Source organism: Belonocnema kinseyi, chromosome 7 (genome assembly GCF_010883055.1).
Source record: "Belonocnema kinseyi isolate 2016_QV_RU_SX_M_011 chromosome 7, B_treatae_v1, whole genome shotgun sequence".
Lineage (NCBI taxonomy): Eukaryota > Metazoa > Arthropoda > Insecta > Hymenoptera > Cynipidae > Belonocnema > Belonocnema kinseyi.
The window spans coordinates 79,249,400-79,270,441 of record NC_046663.1 but is presented as its reverse complement, the minus strand read 5'-3'; the positions used below and the strand labels follow the sequence as shown (position 1 = coordinate 79,270,441).

The window sequence follows — 21,042 nt, the reverse complement described above, 5'->3', positions numbered from 1 at the left end:
TATGTTTCTTTGAAAGATCATTGTTCATTGTTTAAATTTAAGAATTTTGCTAAACAGTCATCATTATTGGTTGAAAACACAATGGTTATGTTAAAAATTCAACTTTTTCGAATACAAATGCATTCGTTTAGTTGAAAAATAATAGATTTCGTTGAAGATTCAACAAATTTGTTGAAAGTTTGTTTTTTGGTTTGTTAATAATTACGTACAATTTTTCAGTGAAATATTCTTCTTTGTATAAAATTCCTTTGTTTGGTTATTACAACAACTATTTGTTTCAGAATTAACATTTTTAGCGTTAATTCATTTTTTTTTCGAGTAGAAAATACGATTTTGTTACAAAATTTACTATCAATGAGTTATAAATTCTAGTTATAAATCAGCTATTGTTTGCTGATAAATCAGTACAATTTTGGGGAATCAGTACAATCAGTACAATTTGAGGAATCAACTATTTTGTTGAAAATTCATCTCTTCTAGTCAAAAACTGATACGTTTTAGTTAAACATTTAATAATCTGGTCAAAAAATCATGTCTCTTTGTTGAAAATGTAACTATTTTCTTAAGAATTCAAGAATTTTGTTGAAAATTCGTCTTCTTTATTTAAAAACTGATGTCTTTTGGTAGAAATTTAATCTTTTTTTGTTAAACATGCAACTGTGGTTTTTTTAAAATGAATCTGTTTTGTTTCAGGATTTAACTGTTTTGTTGAAAATTCATCTATTTTGAAAATCTCTTTATTTTCCCTGTTTTTAGGGAATAACGACCAAATTTAAAAAATGTGTTTTGTCTTCTTATTGTAAGTAGAGATGTTGGGAGGGGGACAAACAAAAGTTGTGTAGACCTAAATTTTTAACATTTTAGGCCCCGTGGACGTTTCTGCTGTGGAGAAATGTTTCATTGATCCCCAATCAAGATTTATAAAAAAAAAACATTTCCATTTACAAAGCAAAACAAGTAAAAGCATTTTTTTCAACAAATATCTTCTGCATTGAATTTACTATTTGACAGATCTTTTTTTTCAACTTATTTTAAAATCCGGATGTTTTTAATAGTAGAATGGTTCACTGAGTGAACTAATAATAATCACTACCTCAATTTCGCGCCATATTTGAATCTTGTAAGCTACAAAATTAAAATACAAGCATGTGTACAAAAATTCCGTTTAAATTTTAATTTTGCAATTATTAATAATATTCATCACTTTACTAAATATAACTCCTATATTTTATTAGAAAAGTCCGCCAAGTGTACTATATTCTACAATTGAATAAATAAATAAGTACTATCCATTTTTTATGCATCGATATAAATAAATCGATGACTGACAGCGACCATTCGTGATCTTCAAGTTGCTATCAGTTGCTATTTTCACACGCATTCATACAGAAGTTTACTTGCATTTTTAATTACGAGTTCTTATATATAGGATTATGTTCCTTGATCACTATAGTTTGATTGAGCTTCATGTACGTTAGCAAAATATCTTTGACGTTAGTTGCTTGAGTAGTTTACCCAATTTACATGCCTAGGGAGTCGAAGGGGTTGAATGGGTGAAAATATGGTTTCTAGAAAAGAGGAATCTTTATGGTCGGGAACAGCGTGTCGTGTGGCAGTAAATGCTGTTTCTCATCCCATTGAATATGCTAAAGTTTTAATTCAGGTAAGGTCATTGATTTTTTAATCAAAATGTCAATTTTAGAGGTTATGTTCTCTATACGTCTCTTTCATATTTGTCGTTTTATATTATAAATACAAGTTTGCTTTATAGATTGGACATGAACCTATTGCGCCCTATGCGACGAGAACAATTTTCGGAAGGCCTGCACTAGCTTTACCAAATGTCTATAAGTACAGTAAGTCTTTTTTAATACTTTATGGAATGCAGGTATTTAATCTTTACCGAGTTCTCTGAAACAGGTAATTTCTCATTTTATGTTATATTTTATTTGATTTTCCTTTCTCAATCAAAAATTTATTTACATTTTAAAATAGCCTGATATATTTACTTATCTACATTAGTTTATTGCAAATGAAAGAAGTCATAGTTGAGATTTTAGTATTATTAAACCGTAGTTCGTATTTCTGAACTGATTAAAAATATTTGTTTTTTTTTTTGCAAATGTAGTAGTGTTTAATTTAATTATTATTTTAATGTTTAATTTGATTATTATAAGCAATTTATGTAAACAAATTCTTACTAGTGTGTTTTTCTCATATAGAAAAAATTATTTAATATTAGTTGATAATATTTTTCGTAAGAATCATGATTAGTAACGAAAAATTGGCGAAAGTTACATTTATTGTTTTTATAAACATTTGTATAAAGAAATTCTCAATAAATGTGTTTTTCTCGTAGCTAAATTGATTTTCCTGCCAAAAATTGATTCTAAATTGTTTGCAAAGGCATTCATATACTTCAAACTTTATTAGCAATAAATAATATAGATTATTAATAAAATTTTCATTATACAAATGTCCCAACCAGCTGTTTTCTCGTAAAAAATTTGCGTCAATTATTGATAGAATGACATTTCCTTCGATGATTAACAATCGAAATTAATTTTAAAATAATTTATGTGATTCTTATAAACATTTTTTTTTACAAAAAATAAGATTTATAATCTTTACAAACAAAAGCGACGGTTTTTTCCTTAACTTATTTTAAAACACAATAGCAGTGATTTAAAAACTTTATGAGGCACTAAGTAACAACTTGCGTAATTTTTAATAACACTTTCTACAAAAAATGTAATCCGCCATTTAATCATAGAAAAAAGTTATTTTTTCTTTATTCATTGTTGATGTAAGCTTAATTGTATATTTTAAAAGATTCCAAGGAATTTTTTATTGATTTCAATAATTTTAAGGTATTTTTAATTAATATTCAAAGGATGTTTCAAGAGCTCTAAAAAAACAGAAGTGATTTTTAAATGTTTTAAAGGATTTGAAATATCGTGCATTTTTAATATAGTTCAATAATTTGAATTTATTTTAAAATATGTGGTAGATTTTTTTAAATTCCAATGATTTTCGAGGGCACTAAAAAGTTTTAAGGAATTTCAAAAGATTTACAATAATTATAAATGTTTTAGTATATTTAAAAAAAATCAAAGGAATTTTCAAATTATTTCAATAACTTAAAAAGTTTTAGGACATTTTTAAATATTCAAAATAATTTTCAAGAGCTCTTAAACAATATCAACTGATTTTAAAGAATTTGAAATATCGTGTGTTTTTAATAAATTTCAAAAACTGCGAGCTTTCAAAAATGTTAAGAGATTTCAAAATCTTTTAGAATATTTTAGTGTATTTAAAAAAATTGTAATGAATTTTCAATTGATTTAAGAAATTTAATGGGATTTAAAAGTATTTTAAATATTTGAGAGTATTTGAAAAGATTTCAAGGAACTTTCAAGATTTTTAAAAAGTTTCAGGGAATTTGAAAGGATATTCTAGGATATATTAATAATAATATTTTTAAGAATTTCAAAGAATGTATTCACAAGAAGTAAGAGATTTTGTAAGATTCCAAAGATTAAAAAAAATGTGTTGCAGTTCATTTGAATTCATTTGAAATTCACTCTGAATTTGGTAAATTTTTTGATTGACATGAATGTGTCAAAATCTGCTCAATTCTACCTATTGCAATGGATTACATAATTATTTAATTTATCTTAACACTTTTAAACTCACCCTGGATTCTTAGACATTTCATAAAATTCTTTTGAATTTCCTTGAATTTTTCTAATCTTATTTAAAACTTATTAAATTCAATCAACTTTTGCATATTTTAAAATTGTTTTCAATTCACTTGGTTTTTTTTTTTCAAATTCACCTTGAATTTTTGTGAATTTCATCGAGTTCTTCTCATTTCTCTTAAATTCCGTTAAATTCACTTCAATTTTATTGAAATCAATGGAATTTTTTAGATACAAAAAATTGTAATGCTTATGCATTATTTTGAATTTAACGTGAATTGTTTTGAAGTCTTATGAATTTATCCTTAATTCGTTCAAATTCACCTTTACCCTAAAAGTTAAATTCACCTTCAAAGTCAGTTTTTTCAAGTAAATTGGATTGCCGTAGCTCTGAAAGCAATAAATTAAAATTTATAAAAAAATTATTTGTTAATTTCCCATTTTTCTGTCTACATCAGTAACAAATGATCAGGATTTTAAGCAGACTGTTTATAAATTTCTTTAACTAATGATGGGTAACTTAAAATGTTTTGAAAATTTTCCAGTCAAATACATAAAAGGTGTCGATGGATTCACCGGTTGTTATCGAGGCCTTGTGCCTAAACTTTGCTCATATACAGTCAGTGCTGTTGTATGTGAAAAAACTGCAGAATATATTGAATCTAAATATCCTAGACCACGAATAGAGCCTGAAGATGAAGAAGAAAGGTAAACATTTGTCGCTTGTAGATTACTTTAAAGAGCGTGATATAGAAAACTAAGGAGGTTAATTTTTTCAGTGCTGAGAAGTATATTCAAGACTTCCTAAGAGATTTAGTTAGTAGGGTTGTAGGAATTATTATTAGTCATCCTCTAGACGTTATTTCACTGCGAATGATGGCTCAATTTGTTGGCGGTGAAATAAAATACAGGTGAGCAACGTTTATATAAAACATAATATTTTTGAATTCGAATCCACCTTCGATGATTAAACATTTCCGTTTTTTCAGTGGTTTAATACAATCTCTTGTAGAGATTTACAAAGAGAATGGTATCTCGGGATATTTTGCAGGGCTCATGCCACGTCTCATTGCAAATGCGGCAACTTTAGTAATAGTCAGTTCCTCCACTTACGCTATCAACAAATACGTAATAACGGATCGAGAAATGAAAAGTTTCACTGCATCGACGATGACTGTAAGTTTATTTTTAAACTAATCAATATAAACTTACTGACTTTACTTTTGTCGATCGTCTTTAAAAACTGCCAATTTTTGCGACGTTTGGAAAAAAAGCGACTAGTCGACTCTTCCATTTTTCTCTGAAGTTCGCTATACCTAACTTCATTTTTAAACAGAATGATACTTTTAAAATTAAAGTTCAAAACTAGAAAAAATTAAAAATGAAATAATTTGCATTAGAGCTTCATACTTGGAAATTTTTTTTAATTAATAGCGTTTAAAATTAGAAAATTTCGAATTTCATAAATCCGTATTAAAAAAAGATTAAACTTTTTCAAGTTGCAAGCTTTAAGAGATGGTCATTTTCAACTCAAAAATGTTTCAAATTGATTAATTTCAAATTCAATTACAGTTTTCACACTCTTTTTCATATTCCATCCTCTCCACCTTTCTTAAACAATTTCTCTTTTTTCCCCCTGTTTTCAAGAAACTTTCCCTTTTTCATTTTTTTGCTTAAATGCGATTCTTTTTGGTTAAACATTGAACTGTTTTGTTAAAAACTCATATTTTTTTCAGGAATTTAACTGATTAGTTGATATTAGCCATTTTGGATGGAAAACTCATCCTTTTAGATTGAAAATTCCTCTTTGTGGCAGAAAAGTCACCTTATTGGGTTGAAAATTGATCTTTCATGGTTGAAAATTAGACTGTCTTCTAAAAAATTCGTCTTTTTGACATGAAAATTGAACTTTTTAATTAAAAATTGATCTTATTTTTGCTTGAAAATTCGTCTCCTCTTATTTAAAGTCCGTCTCTTTGATTGTAAATGCAACTGTTTGGTTTTACAGAAATTTTGGATGTTGAAAATTTATTCAACTATTTCGTTAAAAGTTTATCTTTCTTGATTGAAAACAATCTATTTCTTGAAGATTCAACTTTTCAGGCTGGATATTCGACCATTTGGTTGAAAATTCAATTATTTTTTGGACGAAAATCTAACTTTTTTGTTGAACATTAGCCTTTTTGGCTAGAAAAATTTGACTGCTACAAAAATCGTCTTTTTGGGATGAAAATTGAACTATTTGGTTAAAAATTGATATATTTTTTTGGAGAATTTATCTTTTTTGATTGGAAGTTTGAAGTATTTCATCGAAATGCAACCGTTTGGTTCTAAATTATTTTTTATTGTTGAAAATTCAACTGTTTGGTTAAAAACTTATCTTTCTTGTTTGAAAACGATATATTTGTTAAAAACTTTTTGCTTGAAAATATTTGATTGAAAATTCGTCTCTTTTGAATGAAAGTTCCAATGTTTGGTTGTAAATGCAATTATTTGATAAAAAATTAATTTTTTTCTAACATTAAATATTTGTTTGATAATTCATATTTATTTGTTGAAAATTATGCTTTTTTGTTGAAAATTATACTTTTTAGGTTGATAATTCAACTGCTGTTTTTTTTAAATTCTTTTTTGCTTAAAAATTAATCTTTGTAGGTTGAAAATTCAACTGTTTTATTAAAAATTCCTCTTTGAGTTGAAAATTCGTATTTTTCAGTTGAAAATTCAATTACATTGTTGAAAATATTTCGATAATATTTCGACTTGAAATCTTAAAAATTTATTGCGTTTTATGTTGAATTTAATATTGTATCTATATTAATTTTATTCGAAAGAATTTAGCCCCCTATTATTTCCCTATTTTAAGAAAGTCGCCCTATTTTCATTGGTTCGAGAGAATTTTCGGCTGTTAAGTTTGAATTATTAAAAAATTTATAATTTCATATACAAATTAAACAGTCTCTTTAAAGCCTTAAGTTTTCAGTATTTTTAAGTTTAAAATTTTCAAAATTAATGTTCCTTAAGTTCAAGATTAAGGTAAATCACAAACTTCTATTATTTGAAAATAATCCAAGTTGATAAATTTAACAGTTCAGAATGAAATATGTGAAACCCAGATTGAGAATCCTTGAAGCTGACTGACTATTGTTGAAAAATTATTTTTACTTTAAATTTAATAATATTCGTTAACAAATAAAGTTATTGTTTCAGTCATTCAGTGTCTAAGGCTGCTTTTCTCATTATTTGTAAAAACTCGTTGAACCTAGAAAATGGCCTAAAAACCTTAATTTTATTTTATATAGAAAAAAGTTAACTAGGTTTATTTTCATTCTTTTTAAAATATTTTTCTCATCCAAAAAACAATTCAAAATAATAAAATAGCACAATAGAACTGTGTGTGATTTTTTAAGGTAAGCGTTTTGTTCTTTTCATGTATGATTAATCTCAAAATTGAAGGAACCAAATATTTTGAATGGAGTTAAGCATTACAGTTTAAAAATTATATTTTGGTATCAATATATTTGCGACCATAACAAAATTCTGGTTTCTGATTCAAATTCGGCACTTTTGGGTTTTTTTCCAGTGAATAAAATTTTCCGTATCTTAGTCCTATTGACATATTACAAGCTTTACAAAATGAAAATGATTTAAAAAATTTATATTTGATATTAAACTGCTTTAATGTATGTAATGATGATATTTATTTCTATTTGACGGGAAATAAAATTGCTCAAAAAAAAATCCGTTAGTTCAATATAGGTATTATTGAATTCTGTTCCGCAGTTCCTCGCCACCACAGTCACGTATCCATTTTTGGTTGTCTCTCATTGCATGGCGGTTAATAATTGTGGGTAAGTAATATTTGAAATCTTAATTATTGTCTTATTTGTATAAACATTATCTAATTTTCACGATAATGTTAACTTACACGTTAGACTTGAAAAATAAGTAAAGTAGGTGTGCATTAAAAATTGACTTGAAGTAAATTATGTTTAGATATAATCATAACATTGTTATGTAAGATATATCTTCAGAAAATAAACTTTTTCTAATTTTATGTAAAAAGAATTAAAACAGGAGATAAATACTGTGTGCCTCAATTTCAAAACCTTTTCTCATTATTTTTTTCCAAGGCTGTGAAAATAGACTTAAAAGTTCATGGTAAAAAATGAGGTGGTCAAATGAACCAGCAAGATTCATGTTTAGAAGGATGCTCCTATATCAAAAAGTAACTTTAAGCTCTATGCCGTCAGTTTTAAGCGGTACAGGTGAGCACAGGCGATAATTGAATTTTACACGTGTTAGTGGTAAATTACGGCATATTAGTTTTGCACTGCTTTCTTCCAAGTGATAGATCCTTCAAAAAAATGACAAAAAACTTAGTACCGTACAAAAGTAGTAGTACCGGAATTCAAGAAAACTTTTTAATTCTCCGATAATTTTTTAAGCAATACGGGTAATTTATTACTGTACGGCATTTGTGTAATTCGCTGTGTATACTTATGCAGTTACATTATTCAGCAACGCCGTACGTATTTGCAAATACAGGGGTGAGAAACCAATGGTTGTGACTCTTACGCTTAATTAATATAGGGGTTGGTCATTTGAAGCAACACAAACTTAAGTGATTTTGAAAGTATTTTATAAATATAGATGACATTTTTCGACACTGCCACGATCGCGCATATCTAACATGTGCAACTTGATGAATTCGTACGCTGGCGCGAGGAAGAACCTATACTTTATATATACAGTCTACAGACTGTGAAACAGATGATGATCATGATTAAGATGAAGATTGTGAATACATTTGTTTATTTTTATAAAAAAATTAATTCAAAATTTTTTTTACTTCTATCATAAATTTAAATTTCAAGCGATAAAAAAGTATTTTCATTTTAATAAATCCTTCGTTAAAGTTAATCAAAGTTAATAAAAGTTAGAAAACATGATATGTTCTAATATATTTATAGATATATTGAGCTTTTATCAGACGCGGGTAAAATTATGTTATCACAACTGTATCGTAAGATATTATCATCTAATATAATTGAGTATACTTTTTATTTCTAAATTTCCATACATATCTTGCCTATCAAAATTATAATCATATTACAAATTAATTTATTTAACGGGAAAATCTGACAAAAACTTGAATGCTGACAATAATGGTTTTCAGTTTTTGAATATATAATATATTATGTTCCATCTCAAATGAACGGCATTATTCTTTTTATTTATTATTAAATGATGCAATGAAAAATTTGTTAATGCCATACAGTAATCAATGGCCATAAGGAAAACCACAAACGTTATCGACATTTTTATCAGCTGTAATAAATGGTCTACATTAAAATGCACGGCATCTTTTTTCTTTATTTATTTACCCTCATTATATTTGAAATAGCAATAATATTTAACAATGTTTTATTATAAACGGCTATAAGGTACAACAATAATATTTACTAACATGTCAAAAAATAAGTTGCCGTACATGAATTAATGATCTTATAGCCATAATAATTAGAATCCTTAAATTCAGTTAATTATTTATTTATACTTACATTAAGCATAATTTTTAGACGGCACAATGATAAAACATTCTTTTAAGTATTACATAATATGTTTAAAAAGATGCCGTATATTTTGCAATGATTTTATACCATACGGGTCCAAGTAAAGGGTTACAACCCTTAGTTCCACACCCCTGTACTTGCAGTACGGCGTTGCTGAATAACGAAACTTCATAAGTATACAAAGCGAATTACACAAATTCCGTACAGTAATAAATTACCTGTATTGCTTCAAAAATCATCGGAGAATTAAAAAATGTTCTTAACTTCCGATACCACTACTAATTTTCCGTAATTTACCACTCACACGTGTAAAATTCAATTTTCGTCCATGCTCACTTATACCGCTCAAAACTAACGGCATAGTGCTTAAAGTTACTTTTTGATATAGGAGCATCCTTCTAAACATGAGTCTTGCCGGGTCATTTGACCACCTCATTTTTTACCATGGGCTTGTAGTCTAAAAAAGAATCCGTTTTAAATTAAGCATTTTTCTAAAATATTAAAATAGACGTTAAGTAAGGGGCCATAACACATTTTTTCTACTTTCCGCCATGTCTTTTTAAATAAAATTTAGTTACTCATTACCTTTTATTATCATTTTTAAATTACTAGTTTACCTTGACATTTTAAAACACAATTATGATAATAAGAAAACTCTAATAAAATGTTATATAAAAGAAGATTATGCCATTTTCTGACATTTTTTATCAAATCATTGAGCTTTAAATCTCTAACAACAATTTAAAAGATTGAAATCCTTTACTAATGGTTTTACATATTTTTACTCTTGTCAATTCTCTCGTGAAAACCCGTGAAGTTAAATAATTCGATGATATTCCTTGAAATTCCTACACTTTTTTTTAAACTTGTGAAAATTGCTTGGAATCCTTTAAATTACCCTATAATATTTCCAACCCTTTGACATTTTTCGAAATCCCTGGCAGTCATAAAAAATTCCTTTGAATATTTTTAAAGGCCCTAATATTTTTAAAATCTTTTGAAATTTCTTGAAAGTTATTGAAATTCCTTGAAATATTTTTCAAAATCCTACAATCTTTAAAATCTTTGTATACCTTGATATATTGAAAATCCCCTGAATTATCTTGTGTACTTTGAAATGCCTTAATTCTTGTGAATAAATTATGTAAGATTTCATTAAAATATTATAAAATCCCTTGAAGTTACATGAACCCTGATGATATTCCCTGGCATTCCTTGAAAACCATTCAGATATTTGCAGTCCTATAAAATACTTTGAGAATTTGTGAAATTAATTTAAACACCATATTGAGAGTCTTTAAAATCCCATAAAATTACTGAAATTTCGGCAAATCTGATGTATCCTTCTAAATCTTTTGAAATTCTTTAGACCTAATGCAGATTTTGTTAATCCCTTAAAATCTTCGTAAATTCCTTCAAATTTTGTAAGTCTCTTGAAAATTCCTTGGAATTTTTTTAAATATTCGAAAATATTTTGAATATTTTGAAATGCCTTACAAATTTTGAAAGCTCGTGAAAATACCTCGGAATCTTTTAAAATACTCCTGAAATTCCATTAAATTACATATAATCTGATAATATTCCTTGAAATCCCTTGAAATATTTGAATTTTTATGAAATCCTTTGAGATCCAGGAAAATAAATTAAAATAGCTAATTTAGAGTTTTTAAAATCCTTTAAAATTACTCAAATCATCGGGTACCCTTTAAAATCCGGTGCAATCCTTTAAGTTCCTTTTTAATATTTAGAAATCTTCTAAAATCCTTTGAAATCTTTTCAAATATTCTACCATTGTCTTTATTTGTATCATTTTTTGCAGAATGATTAAAAAATACTAATCTAATTATACCGATATTGAAGTCTTTATAACGTTATTACAATATTTCATTGTAATTCATAAATATTAACGTTAGTCTATAATTTTGTATGTATAGATTTTCTATAGGTTTTTTGTGTGATAGAAATATTATGTGACAGTATCACATCCCCCCCCCCCCATGTAACTGATCGTAACCGCCCTCCCCTCAAAAAAAGATGTAACGTAATTTTTGGATGGCCTCTAACTTGTTATATAACTTAGTTCTAATTTTTCCGTTCATTTTAACTTATTTTCAATCACTTCTGAAGTTACTTTGAGTTCTAATATTTGAAGGATGGTAGTGCAGACTTAGATAATCAACAAAATGAGAATTTTTCAGGGAAGTGGAAAAGCATTTTGTAAAATCGAAATCACTATCTAAAGATGAAAAAAAGTCTACTCCCAAGCTGAAATGTTGCTATGTTGAAGCAAAAAAAGTTAGAGTAAGAAAGTCATCTAGGTTCGAGAAAATTGATGTAGAAGTTGTCAATCTAAAAATAGCATTAAACTAAAATTCGAGCAGTTTCGGCTGTAGATTGCGATAAAACAATAATTTTTCAGCTACAATAAAAAAATAAAAGCATGCTCCCTAGAAATGATCGGATATAGATACCGATTAAAAATCGAATTTTCAATTTTTCGAAAAAAAAGAAAACATGCTTCTGAATTAAGAGATGCTAATTATAAGAATAAGAAAGGTTTGATCCAAAAGAATTAACCTATACCGAGAAAATTAAAATGGAATTAAGGCCATGTGATGAATCGGTCACGTGACGTACAATATATTAATTACAATATATGATATACAATAGTTTCAAGAAATATCAATGCTAAAAGGTTGAAAAAAAATGATTACTAACATTTTATTTACAAATTAAAAAAATGTATTCTATCGAAAAATGACATTATGAAATACCCTTTTACCACAGTGTTTGTTATGCAATAAACCCATTTTTGATACAAATTCTTGTTATCTAGTTTTGTACTGCCACCCTTCATTACTGCTAAATTTAAATACTGTAATTAAAAACTTAAAAACTGGGGCTAAACGGAAAATCCATTTTGTCTAGTTTTTTATATACATAATCTACAGATTAGAAAGATTCCTGGTAAAGGATGTTTTTTTAGGAAAAAATCTGTTTTATATTTTAAGGGCCGCACTGCATACGGACGTAAGCGCCAAATTTTCGAAAAACGGTTTATTGGCTTATACTACTTGTTTCCCCCTAACTCATCTCCCTGTAAAAGATTTTGGTCAAGTTCAACTCGAAAGTACGCCTAGGAAAAAAAGTCAGTGCATACGGGCGTAAGTGCCACGTTGCTTGCTGGAGTAAGTGCCATGCTTCATAGTGTGGTGTCACCGCGGCATTATTGATTTTCAGAGCACGTGCCGATTCTGGGGTTTTCAAGTTTGCCCATAAAAAATTACGAATTCTTGGAAAGAAATAGTTGCTGCCAAAGTTACGTTCTATGTGTTAAAATTAAAGCTTCTAATACGCGACGATATTTGACCAGGGCTTTTTCAAACATGTTTATCTTTTTTAAAGCACTATTTTTGCGAATCAATATAGCTAACCAATAGCTCAAAAGAATTTTTTGTTTTTCACTTAAATTCAAAAATTAAACAGATACGAAACATGGTTATCTTTTTTAAACTGCTCTTTTTGCAGTTTAATAGAGCTAACCAATAGCTCATAATTACTTTTTTTTAAATTGAAAAATAAAATAGTTACGAAACTTTTCATGTATGAAAATCAGATTTTATGAGGACACGCTGTTTCTCTGAGAAAAGTTTTCTCAGAGAAGGATGCTTCTTTCAGGATGTTTAATTTCATGATTCGATAAAGCCTAACCGTATCTCGAAACTTTTAAGCATATTTTTGTTCAAAATGATTTTCGTGAAATTCACAGTTTTTTAGTTCTCCTGTAAAATTCGGGTTTTGGCATTTACGCCCGTATGCAGTGTGCCCCTTCATCTAATAATCAGAAGATTCTTTAGATTATGCTTACAAAAAACTAGATAAAATGGCTTTTCCGTTTCCCCCCATTTTGTGTAGTCCGATTTACCGATGATCTTCAGGAGCCTTAAGCGTCGGTAATGAGTTATTTTTCTTGAGGAACTTGCAAAAAACTGAAGATTTATACAAAAATTAATGATTTTTTTATTGAATCAGGCTGGTAGCTGGCGTTCCTCCACAAATGCCAATTTACACTAATTGGCTGGACTGCTGGGCTCACTTATCAGCCACGAACCAACTAAAACGAGGAAGTAGTTTGCTCTGGCGTTACTACACAGAACCGCCAAATCTCATAAATAACAAACCCTTCCCGATAAGTACATCCGCTTTCTACATGAAGAGTATAAAATAGTCTGCAACTTCGAAAATATATTCCATTGAGAGACCTACTTACATAAGAATAATTCCAAATGATGAATTAAAGCATTTGTTGTATTATATAAATCTATTTGTGCATTGCATTTTGAAGTGTGTACAGTGTTGTTAAGACCAGTTATGACTCGCCAATGTTTTTAGAAGGATTTATTTAAAACTTTACCCCTTTGACAACATAGAATGTTTGATCTTTGTTTTCAAAGTATACCTATACTTACAAATACATGATGAAAGGGATCAAAAACTTGAGATCCAACAGAATGAAAACTTTAATTGTATTTTATTTGCAATAATACTACTCTCTTTTATTTTAGGGCAATACATATATATATATATATATATATCTATATAGACTTTTTCATTCATAAAATATGTTCTATCGAAGTATGTAAAGACGTGTAGAGTTTTTTTTTTGCACTTAAAAATAATTCAGCCAGCCACGGAAGATTCAATGCTTTTTTTACCCGTTAGTCACAAACTTGTTCTCGGGCTGATTTCGCCTATTCATGTTATTCAAGACAATAACATATTTTAGCGATTGTGATTTAACTTAAAATTATATTCGTGTATACAATACATGGTCCGCAAAGTGCACTGTGAAACTGCCTCAGCTTTTCACTTTCATTTTTTTCCTACGCTCACATATTTTTTGTGATACACGCACTCAATTGATATTTTCGCATATCAATAAAATTACATTCAGTTAAAATTTCCAAGCCACAGAGAACATGTAAAATGAAACCAAAAGAAATTACAAGAAATATGCGTCGTTTTTTGTATAATTATAAGGTTTACGCGCTAAGTTTTTAATGTACGTTTATATCATAAAGTAAGAGACAAAGAGATATTTTCTTGTCTCTTATTTCATGATTTATACGCCTTCGCTAATTGTAGATATAGTAACGATGAAGAAAAAAGGAGAACATTTGATTCACTTTAGCATTGACTTGACTTAGTTATTAATTCTGAAAAGGTTATCTTTTTTCTAGCCCTTTGATTCTCTTTCGCACTGGCTTGACCGAGCAAGCGACCAGCGCCCTCGGTCTAGGCAACTCTTCTTAGCTAGACTGGCAAATAGAAAATAGGCAAATCTGATATTTTAAATTAAATTTCGAAACCGAACAGAACATGATATATGGTGAGGAAGGAGTAAATAAATTCGCATTCCGGTTTACTCTAAATGCAACTTTAATTATTAAAAATTGAACTTATTTAGTGAATAGAACTTATTACTGCAGAATAAAAATGCTCAAATTAATCGAATTCATTTCAGATATCGGAATAAAATTTTTTGTAATGCTGTTAGCTAACATGTTATAGTGAATGTTTTGTAAGTGAAATTATTTCACGGTGAACAACTAAACAATTGTAAACAAGAATTGGGCAAGCTACAATTTTGGTTAAATGTTCCAAAAAAAGTTTTTTTTTAAATTTAATGGCACTCTCTTCTCTTACTAAAACTGTACTCACAAAAAAATGAAACGTGAAAAATTCAACAATTTCAACAAAAAAAGGTTCAATGTTAAAAACTTTTAATTTGAAACTAGTTTGAAACTGTACAATATTAATTTTCTTACCTTCAGAATTAAACGACAAAAACAAAAACTTTTTAAAAATTAATAAAATCGAAATTTATAAATTAGAGTATTCAAAGAAGAATATTAATTTTCCTATCATAAGAATGTGGATGATCTTAAATTATAATTTAAAAGTGTCGATCATTGCAATAATTTGTGTACTCAGATTGTAGAAGTTAGGTACTTCTCGAATCTTAATTTTTTAATTAAATCTCGATAAAAATATAATAAAACATATTTATATAAAAGTCTGGAAAATAAGAGAAACACTTAATTTCTAATCAAGCCTTCAGTTCATACTTGACCAAAAGCGAGAGATTTTTGTACTTTTACTTGAAAGAACATCTCACTATCAAGAAATGCAAACCATTTAATAATCGGATCAGAAAATATAGACATCATCGATACAAGTCTAAGCAAAATTTAAAGAAAATTCAATAAGGATTTGAAGTTTGATCACGATTTTATCTTTTTTCATTTCAGAGGATTGCCTATATTTTCCAATTCGACAGTAGAGCCCATAATAATTTAATAGATTGATAAACTGTTGATATTATAAAAAATATAAGGGCAACTTAGCCATAGGAAACGTCTAATCGCTGAACAGTCAATTCATTGACTCTTTGGCACTTTTACGGACTATTATCTCGAACCGGCCCTCCTTTGGAATGTCTTTTAAAATGCATATTTAAAATTAAGAGTATATAACACAAAATTGTCATGAGGTGTACCTAGATAAAAAAATCGATTGAATGGAAATTATTTGATTCGGAGAATTTTTGAATTGCGATTCACGCGAACTTTAATCATTTTAATCGGCCGATTACAAAAAAGAAAAATAATTAAACAAAAACTTGTCTGAACCAGTGGTCCCTGTATGGTGACAGATTGAAATAATTAAATTTATAAGAGCGACCAAAAATTTAACAATCGAATAGGCCGCAATTAGCGTAAATCAGCATTCTTAAATTCTCCGATTCAAATATTTGCCATTCGATCTATTCCTGTTTCCAGGGTATAGAGAGAAATAATTGTACGTTTGTGATTATATTGACGCCACGGGCGGACATCAATTCAGCTTGCTAAAGCTCATCGATACGTGTTTGAAATTTTTTTTCCTAAGTTCTACGATAGGCCTACATATGTGCCGATGCAAAATTTGCAACGAAACGCTCGGAAGCGCATGATAGCATCTTGAGGTATAATTTCGAGGCAGGACTCACTCAAATAAAATACCGAACGATTACACATCAATCGAAAGTTACGATTACAAACCAATTTCACATTCGTTTTTTTACAAATCATTATTGTGTGATTGTTAAATCCGTCACACACATGTATTGAGTTAACAAACCCCAACTCAAACATGTTTTACAATCTTTTACTTTCATATGCAACACAAACTGTGGTTACTCATTGTATAAAAAAGCCAGGAAAAATGCAGAGGTTTAGTTCTTTTCGTGGTTTTGTTGTTGCAAAAGTATGCGTATGTGCTTGTATATGAGGTAAAAAATTGCGATCTTCATCCATCAGTCCGACAAATGGAATAGCGATATTTGAGGGAAATATCGTATTCCATTGTTTCTTTGTGATTTATGTTTAGGATATACGTTGTATTTCATATAAATGGTAAAATTGTATATATTCAGTATATGGATAAGGATCTTCTTCGATATGACAAGTAAAAGTGAGCTAAACCCCAGGATGGGATTTAGATTTCAGACCATTACCTAAAACGCACGTGTAAGTTAGTGGTCTTCTCTCTTTATTTGGGCCGGCGTCATGGGCGTTGCCGGAGTTGGATCATCGTGAAAGAGCGGATTCTTCACCTCCATCTCACCAGTCTGGAATAAGGTACGTTTTTGTTTCAATTTTATATTTCCTATTATTCGTTTTTTCACTAAATTGAACCTGGAGAAACCCGGGATAAAGCCAGGAGAGAAATATTATTACACCGAGAGATTTCCCGTATTTCATAGTTCGTGCATTTTGTAATTTTTAAAAATTTCCAATTCCACTTATTTTTTTCAGACCACAGAATACAATATACTTATTAAAATTAAATAAAAATTATTTCTATTCAGAAAGTTGTAGAACTTACTGGAGCGAGACCCGGACATTCATAGACAGTGTAGTCTCCCTCTTCATTTTCTTCATCACTTTCTGCCTCAGAAACAGAACCTGGATCTCGGTTCGCGGATGCTCGACTGTAATGTTACAAAAAAAAAAGTAATAAAAAGAGAAATAAGTAATTTTTTGTTATAAATTCCTGGATATCTTATTTTCTCACTTTTCCATAGCAATAATCTGTTGCTTTTGATGTTGGAAGTGATACATCTGGGCCGACTGAGCGAGCCGCTGATCACCGGAAGGTGATACATCTTTATTTGGACCTGTCACTCCATACGCTGGATATTCAATGTCAGCTGCTGCTTTTGCAACCCGTTGAATTCTAAAATTTATTTATTACACTTTAAATATAAATATATTTTCAAGGAATTCGAGAAATGTTGTTTTTAACTCAGATAAGGAGAATAAGATTTTAGCCAATAAGTAGTTCCATAGTACCTAAAAAAAGTTATTTCCTTCAATCAATTTTAGTTTTGTCTTGACAATTTCTAAAGTTTCTTTTTCCTGTATTTTTCTGGCAATCCATTAGATGGGGTAAAATTGAATTTTAAAGCAAATTAAAAAGTATTAATTACCTGCACCATGTTAAACTGACTAGAACCAAAGCAAACATGGCAGCTGCACTGCATCCAGCAACAACAGCTGAAAATATTATATAATGTAAAGCAATTAAAATTATTATTTATGATTATGGCATTATATTGTACTAAAAATATCTGCACTAATATTACCGATGAAATAAATGTCATCATTTTCTGCCCTTCCGACGGATAAAACCAGCGGATTGTTATCCGCTCTTCTGTGAGGTTCAGGCAGATTAATTATTTCTTCATAATTTTTATCTTCCTGAGAGATTTCATTCTGTTTCATTTTCATATCTAGCGTCGAAAGGACTTTCTTTGGTTCTTCTACAAATTGTTGTATACTTGGGTATTTCTTCTTATTATCATCGTCATCCTCAGTGACTGAAAATGGGAAATAAAAACCTATATTCAGTTTGATTAAAAATATAATTGTAATACTAGCAGTAAATACACACGCGGCCACGTCCCGGGATTTTTTATTTGTTAGAATAAAAAATAAAAGAAATTTAATCCATTAAACAAATTTTTGAAACATAATTAATCATTTTGCCATGAAAGCGTTGGAAATGAAAAAAAAAGTTGAACTATTTTAAATCAAGAAATTTTAGATTACGTAAATTTAAAAAAGGACAATATTTCGAATGAAACGAAAAGGAATTAAACTTGCATCATTTCTGAAAAAAGCGTTTAAAGTTTAAAGTGTTTGCAATTGAAAATTTTCTTAACAGAAGTTCATTCCATTAGAAAGGAATGGAAGTGGTATAGTAATTTCTGATTCAGAGCGTTAAAAATTGAACAATTTTATTTTTAATTGCAGAATCACGAAATTTAAAAAATAGGATAATTTCAAAACATTAAAAATGGAAAATTGTCAGATTAGAATTTTGCAAATTGGATTATTTACATTCTTGTCGAGAATCTAATTGGCTGCGAAGCGCGTAAATATGAATTACTGGTTGTTTTCAGTTGTTTATCTAATAAAAAGATTACGAATTTATCTACCATCAATTTTTAAAATTGAAATTTCCCAATAAAATTTATTTCTAAATTTTTCTAAACATTATTGATAAAAGATACAATTTAAATTTTAAATGAGTTTTTTTATATTGGGTAATAATTCTCTTCTTAACATTTCCCTGTCCCACTATAATTTGTGAACTTCTTAAAATGAAATTATGGCCAAGAACTTAGAATATATTAATTCACGAAGTGCAAAAACCGATAGTAAGGGTAAAAAAAATTGCCAGTACCGGTTGAAATCTTCAAAAGATTGAAAAAATCGGAAAACAAAATGTAAATTTTTGAAAATGTCAACACCAAATTTAAAAGATTTTGAGGAATTTTTTTATGAATTTTCCTTTTGAAAAATGAATTCTAGAGAAAATTGAAAAGGACAAATTCATCACAATTCCTAAAATTTCAAAAAATAATGTAGAAGATTTTAATGTAAAATTTTGCGAGATTACGAAACTTCAAATAAAATTCGAGAAGTTTATGAAATTTTTAGAAATTTGGAAACGATACAAAAATTATTTGAAACTTTTGAGGATTCACTTTATTGTTTAAATGTATATATTTGAAAAATTTGAAAAAAGAAAGTTTTTAAGAATGTTGAAAGATTTCAAGAGAATGGAAGATTTTCTTTCGATTCCTAAGAAAATAAAAAATATTATTTTTGTTTCGAAAATTAATTTTAAGAGAATATTGACATACAGTCGTATAATTTACTGATCACAGAAAATGAGTCAATTATCAATAGTTAGAAGGTTAAATTTTTGAAACAATAAGCTTTTTAAGAATTTTGAAAAGGCTTTAAGAGAATGAAAACATTTTCTCTAAATTTCTAGAAAGATTAAGAATGATTTTTGATTTTCAGAAATTGACTTTAAGAGAATTTTTAAAAAGATTTCAAAACATTTCCAAAATTGTCAGTTGAAAAGATATAAAGAAATTGTGGAATTTTTCGCAATATTTGTAAAATCATGTAAAAAAGATTTGTTAACAATTTTTCACATTCTTTTTCGACACATCTGAAATCGTCAAGTATCTTTTTGAATTTTCTCAAGATTCTTAAAAAAATTACATTTATAATATTTAATATTAATATATAATTAATAACATTATTAATAATATTAATGACTAATTAATAAATAATAATGATAATAAAACCAGAATAAAATAAACTGATAATATTTATTTTTTTGATCTCAGATCTTGAAGTATAATTTGAGCACTAATTAAAGTGTTTAAAAACTTTAAACAAGTAAATAGTTATTCGATATTTTTATTTTGTATTCAAAATTATTTTTCATTTGGATGAAGGCATTTTGTTAATTTTTATAGAAATTGTAAAATAGTGCAAATTCCAATGTTTTCTTGAATATAAAAAAATCTAATATAATAAACATTTTACTAAGTTGGAGCAACAATATTGCTCCGTGCAAGCCAACATTTTTACAATAATGATGATAAGTGGGTGCAATTCTATAGAAATTGACCTTTAAAATGATCACAAGAAGATTGAAAAATAATTATATTTCATTTTAAATTTTAGAAAATATTAAAATTTTCACTATTTTTGCAATACCTTCTAAAAAATTGAAAAAATTACTACATCCTGACTCATTTGATCTATAATGCCGACAGCTTTCAACCTATTTAAGATAAGAAATTTAACTCTCATATAATTAGCATTAAAGGAACTTAAGCAAACATTGATACACAGGCGTTGTCATACTCGTTATCGGTACTGTAGTTTCGATTAATGTTTCCAACTTTAGTTTCCGATAGAGGACAAGTTTGGCAAGTGTCAATAAATAATTAAAATAAATTACAAAAAAAATATTTAAAATGGGGGGGGGGGGCTGGAATGTCAAATTGGCTGATCACTATTACACACCCTATAAATAATTTTCAATTTGAAGCAATTAAATTTTGACAATTTGAATTTGAAATTAAATTTAATGTTAAAAATTCAAGCTTCTAAAATACTAGAATTCATTATTCAAAATGGAAATATTTTCAATTAAAAATCTTTATATCTGAATTATTAAAAAATAAAAAGTAATTTTGAATGGAAAAATTATAATGGTTTAAAACTTAAAATGTTTCAAATAGTTACTTGTGGGTCCGGATGCAATAAGGTCACATAAAATTTTTTCGTGCGAAAACGAAGTCCCCTGGAGGCTTTAGAAAAAATTTTCGAATTTTAATTTTCAAAAGA

The 21,042-nt window shown here is 28.1% G+C and overlaps 2 protein-coding genes across 3 annotated transcripts in view; one reads left to right on the top strand and one right to left on the bottom strand.

Moving 5' to 3' along the window:
• The first annotated feature begins 1,385 nt into the window (after nt 1–1,385).
• LOC117177062 (mitochondrial carrier homolog 2-like) lies at nt 1,386–13,795 on the top strand. Its single transcript, XM_033367538.1, has 7 exons — nt 1,386–1,663; nt 1,772–1,856; nt 4,247–4,409; nt 4,481–4,612; nt 4,691–4,877; nt 7,485–7,552; nt 13,310–13,795. Exons 1-7 carry the CDS (start codon nt 1,550–1,552, stop codon nt 13,503–13,505), a joined length of 945 nt encoding a protein of 314 aa, XP_033223429.1. The 5' UTR covers nt 1,386–1,549; the 3' UTR covers nt 13,506–13,795.
• Nucleotides 13,796–15,218: 1,423 nt separating this feature from the next.
• Nucleotides 15,219–21,042, bottom strand: part of LOC117177268 (protein cab-1) — a 14,714-nt gene continuing 8,890 nt past the window's right edge. For both annotated transcript variants that reach the window (XM_033367860.1, XM_033367861.1), the window contains exons 5-9: nt 17,967–18,200; nt 17,811–17,877; nt 17,396–17,557; nt 17,207–17,312; nt 15,219–16,949 (exon numbers count right to left, since the gene is read on the bottom strand). In XM_033367860.1, coding sequence (XP_033223751.1) covers nt 16,854–16,949; nt 17,207–17,312; nt 17,396–17,557; nt 17,811–17,877; nt 17,967–18,200 — 665 coding nt within the window. In that variant the 3' untranslated portion in view covers nt 15,219–16,853. The remainder of the gene's footprint in view (nt 16,950–17,206; nt 17,313–17,395; nt 17,558–17,810; nt 17,878–17,966; nt 18,201–21,042) is intronic.

What these genes read in the sequence shown, in the direction of transcription:
- LOC117177062 (XM_033367538.1), top strand. Translation starts at nt 1,550, where the DNA reads ATGGGTGAAAATATGGTTTCTAGAAAAGAGGAATCTTTATGGTCGGGA. An exon ending in CCTGAAGATGAAGAAGAAAG is followed by an intron (nt 4,410 to 4,480) that starts GTAAACATTTGT and finishes TAATTTTTTCAG; the next exon opens with TGCTGAGAAGTATATTCAAG. An exon ending in TCACTGCATCGACGATGACT is followed by an intron (nt 4,878 to 7,484) that starts GTAAGTTTATTT and finishes TCTGTTCCGCAG; the next exon opens with TTCCTCGCCACCACAGTCAC.